This window comes from Rhinatrema bivittatum, chromosome 2 (assembly GCF_901001135.1).
Source record: "Rhinatrema bivittatum chromosome 2, aRhiBiv1.1, whole genome shotgun sequence".
NCBI lineage: Eukaryota > Metazoa > Chordata > Amphibia > Gymnophiona > Rhinatrematidae > Rhinatrema > Rhinatrema bivittatum.
In genome coordinates this window covers 823,261,079-823,278,769 of record NC_042616.1, presented here as the reverse complement: position 1 = coordinate 823,278,769, position 17,691 = coordinate 823,261,079, and the positions used below count along the sequence as shown (strand labels likewise).

Below are 17,691 nucleotides of genomic sequence, written 5' to 3'. Positions count from 1 at the left end.
TTAATTGGTTTCCCCATGTTCTAATGTAAACCGGTACGATAAGACCTGGTCTTGAGTATCGGTATAGTAAAAGAAGTTAAATAAATAAATAAATAATGTGGCCGAGAGTACTGAACCCTGGGGGATGCTTATATTGATTGGGAATGTGTCAGATAAGTGGTTGCCCAGTTTGACTTGAAATGTCCTATCAGTAAAGAAGGAGGAGAACCACTTGAGAAAAATTGGAATAGACGGAGCTGTTCTCATCTGATGGCATAGTAATGTGTGGTCCACGGTGTCAAAGGCTGCTGTTAAGTCTGTGAGTACCAAGATATAAAATTCATCATTGTCAAACCCCTATAGTTCTGTGTCTATTAAAGTTATGAGTAAAGATTCTGTCGAGCAGTGTTTTCTGAATCTGAATTGGTTTGCGTATAGGCTGTCATTGTCTTCTAAGTGATTTTCCAGGTACAATACTGCTTTTTCTAGAACTTTCGCAATGAAAGGCAAGTTAGATATCGGTCAATAATTGTCCCAGTCGTCGATTTTGCCATTTTTATTTTTTAGGATTGGTTTGATGACAGCTTGTTTCACACCATATGGGACCAGTCCTTCTGAGAGCAAATGGTTGATTATGGTTGCTATTGTTGGCGTGATTATGTTATATACTATTTTCAGGAAACTTGTTGGAATCTGATCTAGTGGATAGCAGGCTTAATTTTAATAATAATTTGTTTTATTTCAAGTTTAGTTACTAAATCGAATGTATTCCATTTAAGTATCTCAGGTTTTACAGTGGTATCTTTTGTTGGTGAGCAAGTGGGGAATTGTGTTTTTAATCTATTTATGTTATCTAACATGGGGGTGGCATATTCGTTACAGGCGTTTTTTGAAAAGTTGTTTGTATTCTCGATGGAGGAAGGTAGATGCTTGATTAAGTGTTTGACGGTTTCGAAGAGTAGTTTAGAATTGAATATTACCCCGTGAATTTGTTTTGCATAGTAGTCTTTTTTTTTTTTCTTTTTTGCTTTATTGATGTGTTCGCGGTATTTTGCTTGCTGGGATCTGTATGTTCCTAGGGATTCGGTAGACAGGCGCTTCCACCATTGTTTCTCAGATTTTCTCAGTCTGTTTAATTTGTCTTAGCTCTTCGGTGTACCATGGTTTCCTTTGTTTAGAGGTATTCAGTTCATTTTGGAATATTTTTGTCTGTATTGGGTTTAAGTTATCAACAATATCATTGATGATTTTATCCCAGGAGTCGAAAGCAAAGGAGGCATTAGCTTGATTGAATTAATTTAGCTTATTTTTCATTGTTTCTTCAAGGGTATCCAGTTTCATCTTATTTCTGAATGTGAACATTTGATGATTATTATTTCACTTTGTTGGCTTTGTGTTGAGGCGAGTTATTTCAGCTTTTATTAGTTGGTGATCAGACCAGGGCAATATAATGGGAGAAGTATTGATTAGGCAGTTAATGTAGTTGGCAAATATTAGATCTAGGATATGTCTTGCTTTATGAGTGGGGTTGATTACAAATTGTGACCATCCCGTCGCTTCCTAAGACGGTTTCACATGCTGTTGTTCTTGGAGTTCTGTCTACATGTAGGTTAAAGTTTCCTACTATTATTGTAGAGTCTGGTGATGGAAACGCTTTAGTCTTTTTGAGTGTTCCAGGGGGTCAATAGACCATTCCTATGTTTAATTGTGATGATTTTAGTATTGCCACCTCGAAGGGTGTATTAATCTGTATTTTGTACGGATTAAGATTAAGTTCTTTTTTTACTGATTATTAGTAGACCTCTGTCTTTACGTTCAGATCTTGAGAAGTGAAAGACATCGTAGTTGGGATGATAATGTTCCGATGACCAGCATGTAGCCTCCCAGCGGTCCAAGACTGCACAGATCCTAACTCATAATACATTAACCTCTGAAAACTGAGGTCCTTTTTCTGCCCTGACTGCTTTTTTGTATTTATTGTTACCCGCTTAGAACAAGTTTTATTGGAGGTACAGCTTTACTGTGAGTTAGGATCTGTGCACTCTTAGTCTGCTGGGAGCCTGCATGCCGGTAATCGGATCATAAACTTCTGAAAACTGAGGTTCTGTGGGTTACAGAACCGTCAATCCCTTTTTCTGCCCTGACTGCTTTTATGAATGTATCGTTACCCACTTAGAACAAGTTTTATTGTATAATGCAAGTTGTAAATATTGTAAATAAATAACCTAATAGTACAAGGGGTTACATTGTCCCATTGCCCATCAAATCTGAGGTCTGTATTTTGGGAGGGAGTTTAGATTCAGACCTCACTTTTCAGAGTCTCATCGCAAGCGTGGCGTGTTCTTGTTTTACTCAGCTCCTTGTACTCCATAAGCTACGCCCTTCTTTTTGTCAAATAAATATGTAAAAAGTAATCCCTGCGATTATAGTCATTCTTATATGCTGAACTCAAGTTTTTGTGTAAATTACTGATTTTTCATTCTTAAATTGCATGACTCATTTCTGAGTTTTAAGTCTTTTCGTTGGCTGCCTGTTCCTTTTAGGGTTCTGCTTATGATTTTAGCTTTTACTTTTAAATCTGTTCACCATCTTTATTGATATGTTTTTATGCTTTTAGTTTTATGGGTTTTTTTATTTGAATTTTCAATTAAAAAATTTTTTTTCAACTGCCACTCCAGAGATTGTGGCGGCTAACAAGATGAAAACACACATAAAATAGATAAGTAGAAAACTGAATGCTTACTTAATGGCAAAACAATGATACTTACAATCAATCATTTTTCAATATTGCTTCCCAACAAACCATTCTTGTTATTGCTTAATTAGAAACCAGTTGTTGTTCCAACATTGATTCTTAATGTTAGAGACACGTCTTTGCAAGCTCGTACATAGTCAAATCTCATTAAATCAGCCTTCTGCATCAGTGTCTTCCTTAATCTCCGTTCCAAAGCGGATTGCGTCGAACGCTTGTTGAAATAGCCATGTTTTTAATACTGAATGTGTTTTTATGGGGAAGGAAGAAGGAAATGCAGGTAAAATCCAGTGCTGCAGGACCGTGGTCTCCTGCCTCGCCTTCCTCTCTAACCTGCGCCTGTCTCTCTTCACAGGATCGAAAGTTACTCCTGCAAGATGGCGGGGGACGACAAGCACATGTTCAAGCAGTTCTGCCAGGAAGGGCAGCCCCATGTGCTGGAGGCGCTCTCGCCCCCGCAGACCAGCGGAATCAGCCCCAGCAGGTAAAGCCGCTCCCAGCGAGGCCAGGCTTTCCCTCCCACCTGGGTCAGCCGCGCCCCGCTGAGCTCTCCCTTCCGTTCTCTCTCTCTCTCTCTCTCTCCCCAGGCTCAGTAAGAGTCAGAGCGGGGAGGACGAGGGCCCCCTCAGTGACAAGTGCAGCAGAAAGACCCTCTTCTACCTGATCGCCACTCTGAACGAGTCCTTCCGGCCGGACTACGACTTCAGCGCCGCCAAGAGCCACGAGTTCAGCAGGGAGCCCAGCCTGAACTGGGTGAGTGACCGGGCCCATGCCCCCTCCATCCTCCTCACCGTTTGCCTATCTCGCGCTCTTCCAAGCACAGAGTCGGTACTGGTCAGCAGAGAGAGAGCTCCAACGAGAGTCATGAATTCCCAGGCACAGCAGAATATTATTGAAGGGCTGGGAAATCGGATGAGGCTTCCTTCACGGTTTTTGAGTGCGGCTTCAGAGAGCCGGGTTTTCTGGAGCTTCCTGAATGTTTTGGCCAAAGCGCTGGAACACAGCTGACGGGTTTCACTGCTTGGATGATTTGGTTTCCGTGCAGCCCCCGGCTGCCTTCTTCTAAGCCCTTTCTCCTTGCAGCTTTGATAATGGGACTAATTGCTTTTTTGAGTCGTCTGGATATATCCGCTGCACTTGATACCGGCTGTACCTTCTGTTCGCCAGGCTCGCCTCGCAGACTCGAGAGAGAGAGAGGTTAATTAGTGTTCCCTGTTCGTACCCGGATCAGTCCAGACTCCTGGGTTCTGTCCGCTCACCAGCAGATGGAGGCAGAAAAAGTTCCAGCTGACTCCGCCCCTTCCGCGAGGGGCACCTACAGTACCTCAGTATTTTTCTGCCTCCAGCAGATGGTGGAGGTGCAAATCCTACAGTCAGGATTTTAGGCAGTTTTGAAAAATACAGACAAAATAGATATTTTGTTCATAAAATTTATCTTTTTCTTTTAAGTATTTCTTATTTTATTTTACTTTAAAAAAAAAAAAAAAAAAGGAAGTTTTGTTTTTCTGGAAGCAGGGCAAGCAGAGATTAGCCTCCCATGGAGTTGGCAGCTCCTGAGGGGACCATCCTCCCTGGTATTTGAGGCTTTTGGCTTTAGGGGTTGAGAACCCTTGGCTTCAGTTTGCTGCAGCTTTTGGGGTGATACCGGGGAGCCCGGTTCACTCACCCCACAGAGCAGAGGACCCAGCTTCTTTCAGGTCGTATAAAGAAAAAAAAAGTTATTTAGAGCCTTTTTACTTTGCCCGTCGGACTGTCTGTTACCTCTTTAGCTGCTTTGGGCAGTCAGCAGACTTTTTTCTTTCGCTTTCATTTTCTCCTCAGCCATGCCGCGTGGTCCAGCCTGCCGTGCGTGTGGAGACGCGCGGGCTAGAGTCTCTCGTGACGGTCTATGCTCCTCCTGCCTCCCCGGGGGGAGGGGGGGGATCTTCAGGGGCAGCTGGGGGTGTTATTTCTTCCTCGCTCTGTCAGACCGGGACACCCGCGTCTTTCTGCTGCAGCCTCCTTCCCATTTCCTGCTTCATCTGAAGCTATTTCTGTCTCTGTTCAAGCTGCTCCACTCCGCAGCTGAGGGGGGAGAGGTTTCTCCTCCTGCTCTTTCTCCACAGCAATTAGCCTCCCAGGGAGTTGATTGTTTTGCTAATTCAGCTCCTGCTGCTGAGGAGAGTCCTGAGGGGACTTCAGACTCCTCTTCCGACTTTATTATGTTTTTACTTAAAGCTTATAAGGCCAGAAAGTCCTCAAAAAAGAATTCTGAGGGGATTTCTTTTTCAGTACCATTGTCTCAAAAAGCAGCTTCTAAATGGAAGAAATCCTCACGCGGGATGGATGTTCCCAAGCTTAAACGCTGTCTTAGGACTCCGGTGTCTCAGCACTTACCTGACACTTTTTCTTATATCTCAGTCATACCAGGGGGACCCAAGCGACATTCCTCCTCAGGACCCTGATTCTGCTGCTGGTCAAGATCCCTTGTCCTCTCAGGGTCCTCATGTGGTCAAAGGCACTGATCCTAAGGTGGTCCGCCTCTTTAGGAAGGATGAGCTTCTTCCTCTCATTCCTGCGATTCTTGAGGAGTTGGGAATTGGTTTCCCGCCAGAGGATTCTTGTATGGGTTCAATTGACCCTGTCATGATTGGTCTTCATGGTCCCACTTGGTCTTTTCCTTTTCATCTTTCAGTCACAGACTTATTTCGCAAATGGGACACCCCTGTCTTGGGATTAAAGGTCAGCACGGCCATGGATAAGCTATAGCCTCTGCCTGAGGATGCTTTGGACCTTTTGCGTGTTCCCAAGGTTGATGCATTGGTCTCTGCTGTTACCAAAAAGACTACAGTCACACTTCCTGGTACTACAGCTGTCAAATATCTTCAGGATCGAACGTTAGAGGTTCAACTTAAAAAGATTTTTGAAGTTTCGGCTCTTGGAGTCCGAGCTGCTATGTGCAGTAGTTTTGCTTTAAGAGCAGGACTCCACTGGGTTCAGCTCCTGCAGAATAATTCTTCTCTTTCTGAGTCCGAGGCTATTCAAGCTGGGCGTTTGGAAGCCGCTGTTGCTTACAGTGCTGACGCTCTTTATGATTTGTTACGTGCCTCAGCCAGATCAATGGTTTCGGCTGTCTCTGCCCGCAGACTTCTCTGGTTAAGACACTGGTTGTGAATGTCTCTTCAAAAGCTCAATTGGGATCTTTACCCTTTAAGGGTAAACTTCTTTTTGGGAAGGATCTTGAGGTCTTGATTCATTCCTTAGGAGAAAATAAGGTACATCGTCTGCCTGAGGATAGGCCCAGGACAAGGGGATCGTTATCTTCCAGATCCCATTTATGAGGAAACCGCAGGTTTCGCTCCTCCCACTCTTCAGGTTCTTCTTTTCGGCAACAGCCTGCTAAACAGCAATCTTGGCCTCAGTCCTTTCGAGGACGTCATTATGGGAGACCTGGTCCCTCCCATCCTCTAGTGGAGCGAAAACTTTTCAATGAGATGAGGCCGGTCCATTCCTCGGTTCTGGTAGTAGGAAATAGATTGTCTCTCTATTTTGAGGAGTGGGCCAAAATAACATGAGATCAGTAGGTCCTTACTGTGATAAAACAAGGCTATGCCTTAGATTTTGTACGGCGCCCTCGCCATATTCTTACACTCAAGTGTCAGGCGTCTAAGAGCGCTCGGGGCCATTGTGCCGGTACCTCCATTGGAGTTCCTGTGGTTCTCGATTCTGGGGGACCACTTTCAATTTTGCACTCCTCCTTTCGGTCTCGCCACGGCACCCAGGACCTTTACCAAAATAATGATTGTAGTAGCCACACAGCTCCGAAAAGAGGGATTCTTTGTTCATCCCTACCTAGACGATTGGCTCATTCGAGCGAAGTCGGAACATCTGACACTTGACTGTGTCTCGAGTTCTTCAGCTTCTGCAGTCATTGGGCTGGGTTGTTAACCCAGCAAAGAGCCACTTAATACCATCCCAGTCCTTGGAGTTTCTGGGAGCCCTGTTCGGCACCCGGCGGGGGAAAGTTTTTCTCACGGAACAACGGATCATCAAACTAAAGTGTCAAATTTGGGTCTTGTTGCCCAAGTCTCCTCCCAAAGTCTGGCATTTTCTACAGGTTCTAGGCTCCATGGACTTAGTTCCGTGGGCATTTGCTCATTTGACACCACTTCAGTCAGCATTGCTCTCCCAATGGAATCCTGTGTCGGAACAGTTTCATCTTCCCCTTCCTCTTACAGACTCTGCTTGTTCCTATCGCAGAATTTGCGTCATGGAATGGACCTAGAGGCTCCAGTTTGGACAGTAGTCACGCGGATGCCAGTCTGTCTGGCTGGGGGCAATTTGTCTCAACAGGTCTGTTGAGGGGCAATGATTGCCAGAGGAATCTTGTTGGTCGATCAATCGTTTGGAGACCAGAGCGGTGAGACTAGCCTTACAGGCCTTTCTACCGCTTCTTCAGGGGAAGTCAGAATCCTTTCCAACAATGCGACAACAGTGGCTTATATCAACCTCCAAGGGGGAACCAAGAGCCAATCGGTCGCGTTCGAGGCTCAGCTGTTGATAGCATGGGCGGAACAACATCTCCTTCGCATTGCAGCGTCTCACATCGCTGGGCTTGACAACGTTCAAGCAGACTTTCTCAGTTGCCATCGTCTAGATCCTGGGGAGTGGGAACTTTCCGAGCAGGCGTTTCATCTCATATGCGAAAAGTGGTCCACACCGAGCGTGGACCTGATGGCAACGTTCCAGAACTCCAAGGCTCCACGCTTCTTCAGTCAACGTCAAGAGCCAGGGGCAGAAGGAGTCGATTCCTTGGTTCTTCCCTGGCCAATGAGCATTCTGCTTTATGTGTTTCCTCCTTGGCCTCTCATCGGCAAAATTCTTCGGTGCATAGAATCCCATCCCTCGGAGGTGATTCTGCTAGCTCCGGAATGGCCAAGATGTCCTTGGTTTGCAGACCTTGTCAACCTCATAGTGGACGGTCCGCTTTGCTTTCAGATCCTTCTGAATCTTTTCTGCCAAGGTCCCGTTTGTTTGCAAGAGGTAGATCGCTTCTCTCTAGCAGCATGGCTTTTGAAAGGCGGCTCTTGAAAGATAAGGATTATTCTGATGCGGTGGTCACTACTCTTCTCAGGTCAAGAAAAACCTCTACTTCCCTAGCTTATGTCAGGGTTTGGGGAGTTTTCGAATTCTGGTGTGAGGAGAATCAGGTGGTTCCTACTCGGGCTTTGATTCCTGACATTTTGTCTTTTTTTGCAGGCTGGTCTGGCTAAGGGCTTAACCTGCAGCTCTCTCAGGGTACAGGTGGCAGCTCTAGGTTGCTTCTGTGGGAAGATAAAAGGAGTTACCCTGGCATCCCATCCTGATGTGGCTCGTTTTCTTCGGGGGCAAACACTCGCGCCCTCCTTTCAAAAATCCTTGCCCTTCATGGAGTTTAAATTTGGTTCTTCTTAAAGCTCTTTGTGCTGCGCCCTTTGAGCCTCTAAAGAGGGCTACTCTTAAAGACCTTACCTTAAAGGTGATTTTTCTGGTAGCTATTTCTTCGGCCTGTAGGATTTCTGAGCTTCAGTCTTTATCTTGTAGAGAACCATTTTTAAGAATTACAGATTCTGGCGTTTCTTTGAGGACTGTTCCATCCTTTCTTCCAAAGGTGGTTTCTTCTTTTCACTTGAATCAGTCGATTGATCTGCCATCGTTTCCTGATTCACAACCATCGGATCCTCAGTCTAGAGATTTGAGCAAGCTAGATGTGCAGCACTCTCTATTGCGTTATCTCGAGGTCACTAATAGTTTCCGCATGTCAGACCATCTTTTTGTGCTCTGGAGCGGTCCCAAGAGAGGACAGAAAGCATCTAGGGCTACTATAGCCCGATGGCTAAAAGAAGCTATTGGTTTGGCATACTTACTTAATGGTTGGTCGCTTCCGTCTGGTCTTCGTGCTCACTCTACTCTGTCTCAAGCAACTTCCTGGGCGGAGTGTCAGCAAGTATCTCCGCATGAGATTTGTAGGGCGGCGACTTGGAAGTCTTTACATACTTTTGCTAGACATTATCGCCTGGATGTTCAGGCTCCAGGATCTGGGGGTTTCGGTGATGCGGTGATCCGAACGGAACTCTGAGTCCCACCCTAGATAAAGGAGCTCTGGAACATCCCAGGAGTCTTGACTGATCTGGGTACGTACAGGGAAAGAAAAATTGGTTCTTATTGTTCCTGTAGTACCACAGATCAGTCCAGAGTCCCACCTTTTTCAGTTTGGAGATAAAGGAGAGTCCGCTCGTTCTTGTTTACTTTGCAGATAAGTATTTTCACATAATATGTTTGTTATATGTTGTTAAGTGCTCTGCTGCTGTTTGGTTCTTATGGAATGTTCTCCCAGTTTATAGCAGTTAGCTACTTAGTTGGGTTTTTTAGTTCTTCTGCTTTGTTTCATTTAAATACTGACGTACTGTAGGTGCACCTCACGGAAGGGGCGGAGTCAGTTGGAACTTTTTCTGCCTCCATCTGCTGGTGAGTGGACAGAACCCAGGAGTCTGGACTGATCCGTGGTACTACAGGAACGAAAATTAGCAGGTAAGCACCAATTTTCCTTTGTGGGGCCCTACCGCTGGAATGGTTTGCCGGAAGAGCTCAAGGCATGTTTATTTCAGTTTGCCTGGAGAATTTAAGACTCATACATCTATGGCTGGACTCTAAAAATATGGAGGCCGATATGCAAAAGTTATTTAGACGAATAAGAGAAAAGTCATTCATCTAAATGACAAAGCAACATTATTAGAACTGGATAACTTAATGGGGATATACAGGGCCAACTTTAGGACAGCTACACAGATTAAGCAACTAACTATGAATATTGACGTTAGCTGCATAACTTATGTGGCTAACTCTAGCCCACCCCAAAATGCCTCCTGTCCATCCCTGGACTTATGTGGCTAGAATTTCTATGGCTGGGCTGTTATAGGCAGGTTGCATGCCTCTCTATGGCCGGAATGTTGTAGGCAGGCTCCAGGTCTCTGTGTGGCCAGGATGTTGTAGGCAGGCTCCATGTCTCTGTATGGCCGGGATGTTGTAGGCAGGCTCGATGTCGTTCTATGGCCGGGATGTTGTAGGCAGGCTCCATGTCGTTCTATGGCCGGGATGTTGTAGGCAGGCTCCATGTTGTTCTATGGCCAGAATGTTGTAGGCAGGCTCCATGTCTCTGTATGGCCAGGATGTTGTAGGCAGGCTCCATGTCGTTCTATGGCCAGGATGTTGTAGGCAGGCTCCATGTCGTTCTATGGCCAGGATGTTGTAGGCAGGCTCCATGTAGTTCTATGGCCGGGATGTTGTAAGCAGGCTCCATGTCTCTGTATGGCCAGGATGTTGTAGGCAGGCTCCATGTTGTTCTATGGCCGGAATGTTGTAGGCAGGCTCCATATCTCTGTATGGCTAGGATGTTATAGACAGGCTCCATGTCCTTCTAAGGCCAGGATATCGGAGCTAGCTTTTGTCTCTGTGCTGCTATGGATTACTTGTACAAAACCTATCTCGTACTGAGGATTTGGAGAGTCTGCTGAGTGCTGATTTTGTGATGTAATGTGAGAGGAGGAGAGCAAAGCTCCTTGGGCCTGTGTAGGCGCACGGATAGATGCAGAGAAAGAGCACCCCATCAGGTGCTGGCAGGACACTTTGTGACAGAGTTACAGCTCAGGGTTTGTTCATGCTTCCTTATGATGAAAGGTCACTACCATGCCCTCTTTCTTCTCACCAACTGCTGCTGGATGTACCCTTCCCTCCCCGCTCCAGTCATGCCCTCAGGATTCCCTTCCCTTTAACTCTTCAGTCATTGTTGGCTGTCCTCCTGCCTGCCTGCTCCTCCCTGCTCACTGGTGGCCACCTATCCCCCTTCCTGGCCCTCCCTGCTCGCTGGTGGCCACCTATCCCCTTCCTGGCCCTCCCTGCTCGCTGGTGGCCACCTCTCCCCCTTCCTGGCCCTCCCTGCTCGCTGGTGGCCACCCGTCCCCCTTCCTGGCCCTCCCTGCTCGCTGGTGGCCACCCGTCCCCCTTCCTGGCCCTCCCTGCTCGCTGGTGGCCACCCGTCCCCCTTCCTGGCCCTCCCTGCTCGCTGGTGGCCACCCGTCCCCCTTCCTGGCCCTCCCTGCTCGCTGGTGGCCACCCGTCCCCCTTCCTGGCCCTCCCTGCTCGCTGGTGGCCACCCGTCCCCCTTCCTGGCCCTCCCTGCTCACTGGTGGCCACCCGTCCCCCTTCCTGGCCCTCCCTGCTCACTGGTGGCCACCCGTCCCCCTTCCTGGCCCTCCCTGCTCACTGGTGGCCACCCGTCCCCCTTCCTGGCCCTCCCTGCTCGCTGGTGGCCACCCGTCCCCCTTCTTGGCCCTCCCTGCTCGCTGGTGGCCACCCGTCCCCCTTCCTGGCCCTCCCTGCTCGCTGGCGGCCACCTCTCCCCCTTCCTGGCCCTCCCTGCTCGCTGGCGGCCACCTCTCCCCCTTCCTGGCCCTCCCTGCTCGCTGGCGGCCACCTCTCCCCCTTCCTGGCCCTCCCTGCTCGCTGGCGGCCACCTCTCCCCCTTCCTGGCCCTCCCTGCTCGCTGGCGGCCACCTGTCCCCCTTCCTGGCCCTCCCTGCTCGCTGGCGGCCACCTGTCCCCCTTCCTGGCCCTCCCTGCTCGCTGGCGGCCACCTGTCCCCCTTCCTGGCCCTCCCTGCTCGCTGGCGGCCACCTGTCCCCCTTCCTGGCCCTCCCTGCTCGCTGGCGGCCACCTGTCCCCCTTCCTGGCCCTCCCTGCTCGCTGGCGGCCACCTGTCCCCCTTCCTGGCCCTCCCTGCTCGCTGGCGGCCACCTGTCCCCCTTCCTGGCCCTTCCTGCTCGCTGGCGGCCACCTGTCCCCCTTCCTGGCCCTCCCTGCTCACTGGCGGCCACCTGTCCCCCTTCCTGGCCCTCCCTGCTCACTGGTGGCCACCTGTCCCCCTTCCTGGCCCTCCCTGCTCACTGGTGGGTGCCTGCCCACTTTCCTGCCTCTCCCCACTTGCTGGTTGCTTCTCGCTCGTCTTTCTGCTCCTCCTGCTCACTTGTGGCCGCTTTCCTTCTCTTGCAGGTGGTTAATGCTGTGAACTGCAGCCTGTTCTCTACCATGGGGGATGACTTCAGCGCTCTCAAGCCCCACCTGTGGAATGCTGTAGATGAAGAGATCTGCCTTTCCGAATGTGACATTTACAGGTGAGACCCCTCCCCTCCTCACCCGCTGTCACAGGGCAGTAAAAATGCAGAAAAGCAGCAAATCAAAGCCTATAAACATTAAATAAAATATCGCCAACCAAGCTAAGCAGATGTTGTTAAGGTTTAGGGAGAGAGGGTGCCCTCAGCGTGTCCTCCGTAGAGCATTTAAACGCGCCCTTTACGCTAATCGTGATCTTCTATTTACGGATGTATAAACTGTATTCTGCCCTTTTCAACTCACGTACGTGACATTACCGCTATTATAAGCTGCCATTGGTCAGTCAGCCATTGGCACAAGATTTTTGACTGTCCCCTTAGATTTTCTTTTTGTCGGGGTAGAAGCCTCAGGGATATTTTGGTTCATTCACATCTCAGTGACTTTCTGGTCACCAGCCATGCGGACACTGTTCAGTCTGTCCCCGTGTTTCGCCTATGGTTACATTTGAACATCCGCTCTCCCATGCAGAGTTTCAGCTGAATTTCTCCTCCACATGTCAGTCCGAGCTAGTGATCTATGTAATTACCTGCCTATGTTCCAAACTATATGTAGGTAAAACCACCCACCCGGTCCGTACACGGATCATTGAACATCGATCAGGCATAAGAACTGGTTGTGAAACAGCTCCTTTAGTCTCTCTCTCTGAAGCCGACCTTAAGTTCTTTGTGATTGACGTGTTACCTCTCCCGTCTTGGGGTGGCAATTTTTCCTAGATGTTGATTCGCAGGGAGCAGAAATGGATCCACAGACTAGACTGTCTTGCCCCCATGGGCTTAAATAACGAAATAGAATGGCGATATTTTATTTAATGTTTAAGCTTTGATTTGCTGCTTTTCTGCATTTTTACTGTGCACCTGTTGTTTGACATTACTAACTCCATGATTGGCTGATGCCGTCTTGAGCTGTGGCTCTTTCATTGGTCCGTTCCTTCGCGCCAAAACTGTACTCCCTTTAAATGTTTGTGTCTGTCCTTGCTGTCCACTCTCCTTGCCTTGTCAACTGTTTAAATGTAACTCTGTGTATAAGGTATGTTTTATCGGCGTAGTTCTTTAAGGTAGACCATTTCATTTTTTGCTCCTTTTGCTCCTTGAGATTGATTTTCTGTATTTACATTTCAGTTGTTGAAATTCTCATCAATTAGTGTCCCTCCTGATGCAGCCTTTCGGCGAAACACGGGGTCCATGTTGGGGGACCCTATCGAGAACTGTATATTTTTGACAGATGAGCATTGGAGTTGCCGATTTGAATGTGAAAAATAAAATTTGCAATACTTTCTCTCTATAAATTGATTTACGTTTGGACCTTGCTAATTTTGTTGCATCTCCTTGGTTGTGTGGATATTTAATATTTGGAGTGCAGTTTCTCTTGCTCCTTTTTGTTTTTTCAAGAAATCCTACTCTACATGGGTTTGCATTTTTGGCAGCCTGGCTTCCTGTCTCTTAGTGGAGTGTTTCTGGATTTCTTCCCTGGGGGTTTCGCTCTCTGTTTCAGCTGTTCCAAGCAGGCTGAGGGCTCTATCTTGGGGGATAACTCCCTACTGGAATCGGCAGTAAGTTATTTGCTTGGGGTTGAGATATACAATCTAGCGACTTATTCTTACCCTTGCAGGGATGGTCTGCCTCCTTGTGTTCTTCGCTCCTTCCGAATTCCAGTTGGAATGGCGAGGGGAGGGGAAGAAAAGCTAAGGGCATTCATGTTGTACCTTAGTGTATACCTGCAGGGAAAGATACACCACTTTTTCCCTATTTTTTCATCAAGTTCTGGTCAGTACTGCCTTTAGCTTTTCTCACTTCACTAGGTTGCCCAAAGGGTCTTCCTGCTCACCTGAACTATCCTTTAAATAGACAGAGTTCAGGCCTAACTTATCTCCCTGCTCGGGGGTTTCAGCTAGCAGTCCCATTCAGGCATTGCCTTTCATCCCCTGGAACTCTTGATGCTGTCCTGTGTGGTCGGCTATGTCTGGTGCTTTGGCTCGTAGGGTCTGTCACAGACCCTGTTGTTGTTGCTAATTATTCTTCCAAGCGTTGCTTGAGGTTTTCTGCCCATTGTGCCTATCAGCCACGCTTCTGCAGAGGCATTCTGTTTTTCGGATGTCAGTGGACTGCAGCTTCTTTCTGGGGAGCTCTCGGGCCCAAGTTGATTTTTGAATTGTCTTGTAACACTGAAATAAACTATGCGATCTTTGTCCAAGAGTCCTTCTCTTGTTTACAACTCTAGACTTTTTCCTGTATCCAGAAGGTTCTAGACCTGCTGCTGTTGTCAGGGTTTACTGATCCGAAATCTTGCTTAATATTTTCCATGACATGGAGTATGTTTCTTGCTGGCACTCGCATCACCCCCCTGCTACGCATTGGGGTTTTGTGTATCAGTCTTTTCTATGGTTTTCTTTGTAGAACCCAACTGTGGTGGTGCTTTCAACATGGTGCGGTTTTCCGCTTTGTCCTGCTCGGACAATCTGTAGCTTGGGAGTCACCCATGTGTGAGAACTGCCATCCTGCTTGTCCTCGGAGAAAATAGAGTTGCTTACCTTAACAGGTATTCTCAAAGGGACAGCAGGATGTTAGTCCTCATGAAACCCATCCACCTCCCCTGGGAATTGGTTTCTCCATGTATGAGCTATGTCATGAGGGACTCTACCTAGGGGACAGGGTGATGACCACAACTGCACATGCTCAGTAGGACATGTTTGAGAGTTCTGGAATCTTTGACATCAAAGTTTCAGACCAGGGCTCCATCTGATGATGTCACCCATGTGTGAGGACTACCATCCTGCTGTCCTTGGAGGACACATGTTGTACATAAGCAACTCTGTTAGCAGCTGTAGATGTATAATCTGTTTCTCCTAGGACAAGCAGGAGCCCAGCACGGAAAACTTTTGTCAAAGTTTCTAGAAACTTTGACCAGCACATTGAGCAAGCCTGGCCTGCTGCTGTCCGCGCATCCACGTGAGGCTCCCCTTCAGTCTCTTCTTTTCCGTGGTGCAGTTGCCTCGCGGTTTGTGGAGCTCTCAATTTTCTTGTTTTTCCTCGATAATTTTAGGGTTTAACCCAATTTCCTCGTCAGGTCCCCCTTCACTGTCTGTACCTCCTCGGTATGGTAGATTGTTTTTCTTACCTTTTTCCAACTTTGCAGTCAATTCCAAATTTCTTGCCTCACCAACCGCATGCCGGGTATTTTTTCATAGCATCAACCGGTTTTTGTCTGTGCCCTTGGACCATGTCCATCACGGATCCGCATGAGGTTTGCATCCTCTGCCTGGGAGTCTCGCACGACATCCGTGGGTGTTGTCTGTGTGGGTCGGTGTGCCTCGATAAGATGGGGAAACTTTTCGGGGCCCAAAAATCCACTCCTACTCCTGTGTTGGCTCCATTGACGCCGAGAGGTCGCGGGGAGCCCCTTGCTACCCTTCCCCTTGCTGTTCCTCTCGCCGGTGCTTCCAAGGATTACGAGAATGGCGATAGATCCTCGGTGATTTCACTGCTCTCCCAGACATCAAGATCTTCTGCGTCCTTGACGCCGGAGAAAGACCGGGCCGAGCACAGAGGGAGATCCTGCAAGCATCCCCACTGGTCGCCATCTACGCACAGCTCCAGTTCCTGGGCCACACCGGCGGCTGCCGGACTGCTGCTGAAACATCATCGGTCATCAGAGGCCCCATCCTCCGATGCTCCCAGTAATCCTGGGTGTTCCCCACCGACATCGGTGCTGGGCACTGTGCCGCCTCAGAGACCCGAGGAAGAACCGGTGACGTCTCATCCCCCTCCATCAGTCCTGGCCACTCCGGACTTTCAGGAGGAGTTAGACCGCAGAGTGCAATCGGCAATGCTTAAAGCTCTCCAGAGCGTTGAGCTGCTGGTGCCACTGGCCCCCATACCGGTGCCTGAGCCTCCACAATCAATGCTAGCACCCCTGCTGGAGCATCTGGACATCCTCCTAGGCACCCTTCCGATGCAACTGGTGCCTTTGGGACCCTTGGTTCCCCAGCGGCCACCGATGCCCACCATCGGAGCGATCCCTTTTCTCAGGTTTTCCTCCTCCTCCGAGGATGCAGCTGGTACCGTGTTCCCTAGGCCACGGTTCCACGAGCCATTGCCGGGTCCTTCCAGCCTCTCGTGCTAGGGGAACCATTGATTCCCACAATGCCTTGGAGGCCTCCAAAGCCATTGGAGCCCAGGACCGATACCCCTCATGGACCTCGCCCACGGCATGCTGGTCCCAGTGAGAAGGAAGGGCTTTACGACCTTTGGGGCAATGACTCCACGGAATCGCCCTCTGTTTATTCATCTTGGAATCCTCCCTGCCTGCGGAGCAGCACTGGTTACCCCCACAAGGACTTGTCCTTCGCGGGGTTTGTGAGAGCCATGGATGAAGCCTTTCCCTTTCAGCTGCTTACGGAGGAGGATGTGCGATACAAGATGCTGGAAGTGCTCCAGTTTGTCATCACGCCTAAGGTGATCGTGGCGGTTCCTATCCACGACTTCTTCAAGGACTTCCTCCTCTGTATGTGAGAGCACCCTATTTCTTTCTCCCCCGTCAATAGAAAGGCTGATGCCACCTACTTGGTGCAACAGGCCGTTTGAGAAGCGGCACCTTCCCCACCAGTCGGTGGTTGTGGAGTCTGCCCTGAAAAAGGCCCGGCACTCCTGTACACACAGACACACACACACACACACACACTCACTCACTCACACTCTCACTCTCTCATTCTCTCACTCTCTCACTCTCTCTCTCTCTCTCTCTCACTCTCTTCCAAGGTGCCATGCTGGTGGCCCGTATAACTGCCTATTAACTATATATGACCCAGTGTAACCGCAATCTGTGAAACAGTTCCAGGACTTCACAGAAGGCCTGCCCCAGCAACAGCAGGAGTCCCTCTCAGCCATTGTCCTGCTGGGTCTCGAGGCTGGAAAGCATGAGGTGCAGTCCACCTATGATGTCTTCGAGATAGCGGCCTGCGTAGCTGCAGTGGGCATCAACGCCAGAAGAATGGTCAAAGCTTTGACCTCCAGCCAGAAGTCCAAGACAGGCTAGCCGATCTCTCCTGCACAGGTGAAAATCTTTTCGGGGACAAAGTCTGGGATGCAGTAGTGCAATTGAAGGACCATCACAACACCCTTCAACAGCTGTCCGCTAGTGCCTCTGACCCCCCCCCGTCCTCAGCCAGGAAGTCCTCTAGGCCAGGATCCCGGAAGCCCTTTTACAGGCAGAGGAAATACTATCCTCTGGCCTCCAGGGCTCACATGCTTCGTACCAGCTCCAGTGGCCGCCTTCACCAACAGCCTAGACCCCAGCCAGTGTCCGAGTAAGCCCGAGCTACGGGCTTTTGACTGGCGGCGAGGGAGCAGAAGTCAGTTGACCGTACCCCTGACGTCGGATCCCCCAGTCGGAAGCAGGCTCCTGGGTTTCACCCATTGCTGGGAAGCGATCACATTGGTCCGCTGGGCCCTTTCTGTCATCCATCAGGGGTACTGTTAGCTCCCAGTGTCCTCTCCTCCATGTCCATTGTGAGGTTCGTCTGCTCAGCTGATCATATTTCAGATGGAACTCTCCATCCTCCTTGTGGCGGGCTCAGTAGAACCTGTCCCTCGCCGTCAACAAGGCCGAGGGTTCTATTCGAGGTATTTCCTCATTCCGAAGAAGAATGGCGGCTTGCACCCCATCCTCGACCTCAGGGTGTTGAACAAGTTTCTCGCAAGAGAAAAGTTCAAGATGGTCTCTCTGAGCATGTTGATCCCACTCCTCGGAAGAGGAGACTGGTTTGCTCCCTCAATTTC

At 49.1% G+C, this 17,691-nt stretch overlaps 1 protein-coding gene across 6 annotated transcripts in view; it reads left to right on the top strand.

Moving 5' to 3' along the window:
- MAF1 (MAF1 homolog, negative regulator of RNA polymerase III) overlaps positions 1–17,691 on the top strand; it is a 100,207-nt gene that overhangs the window by 57,545 nt on the left and 24,971 nt on the right. For all 6 annotated transcript variants that reach the window (XM_029592341.1, XM_029592346.1, XM_029592344.1 and 3 more), the window contains 3 exons: positions 3,087–3,215; positions 3,319–3,484; positions 11,798–11,919. In XM_029592341.1, coding sequence (XP_029448201.1) covers positions 3,087–3,215; positions 3,319–3,484; positions 11,798–11,919 — 417 coding nt within the window. The remainder of the gene's footprint in view (positions 1–3,086; positions 3,216–3,318; positions 3,485–11,797; positions 11,920–17,691) is intronic.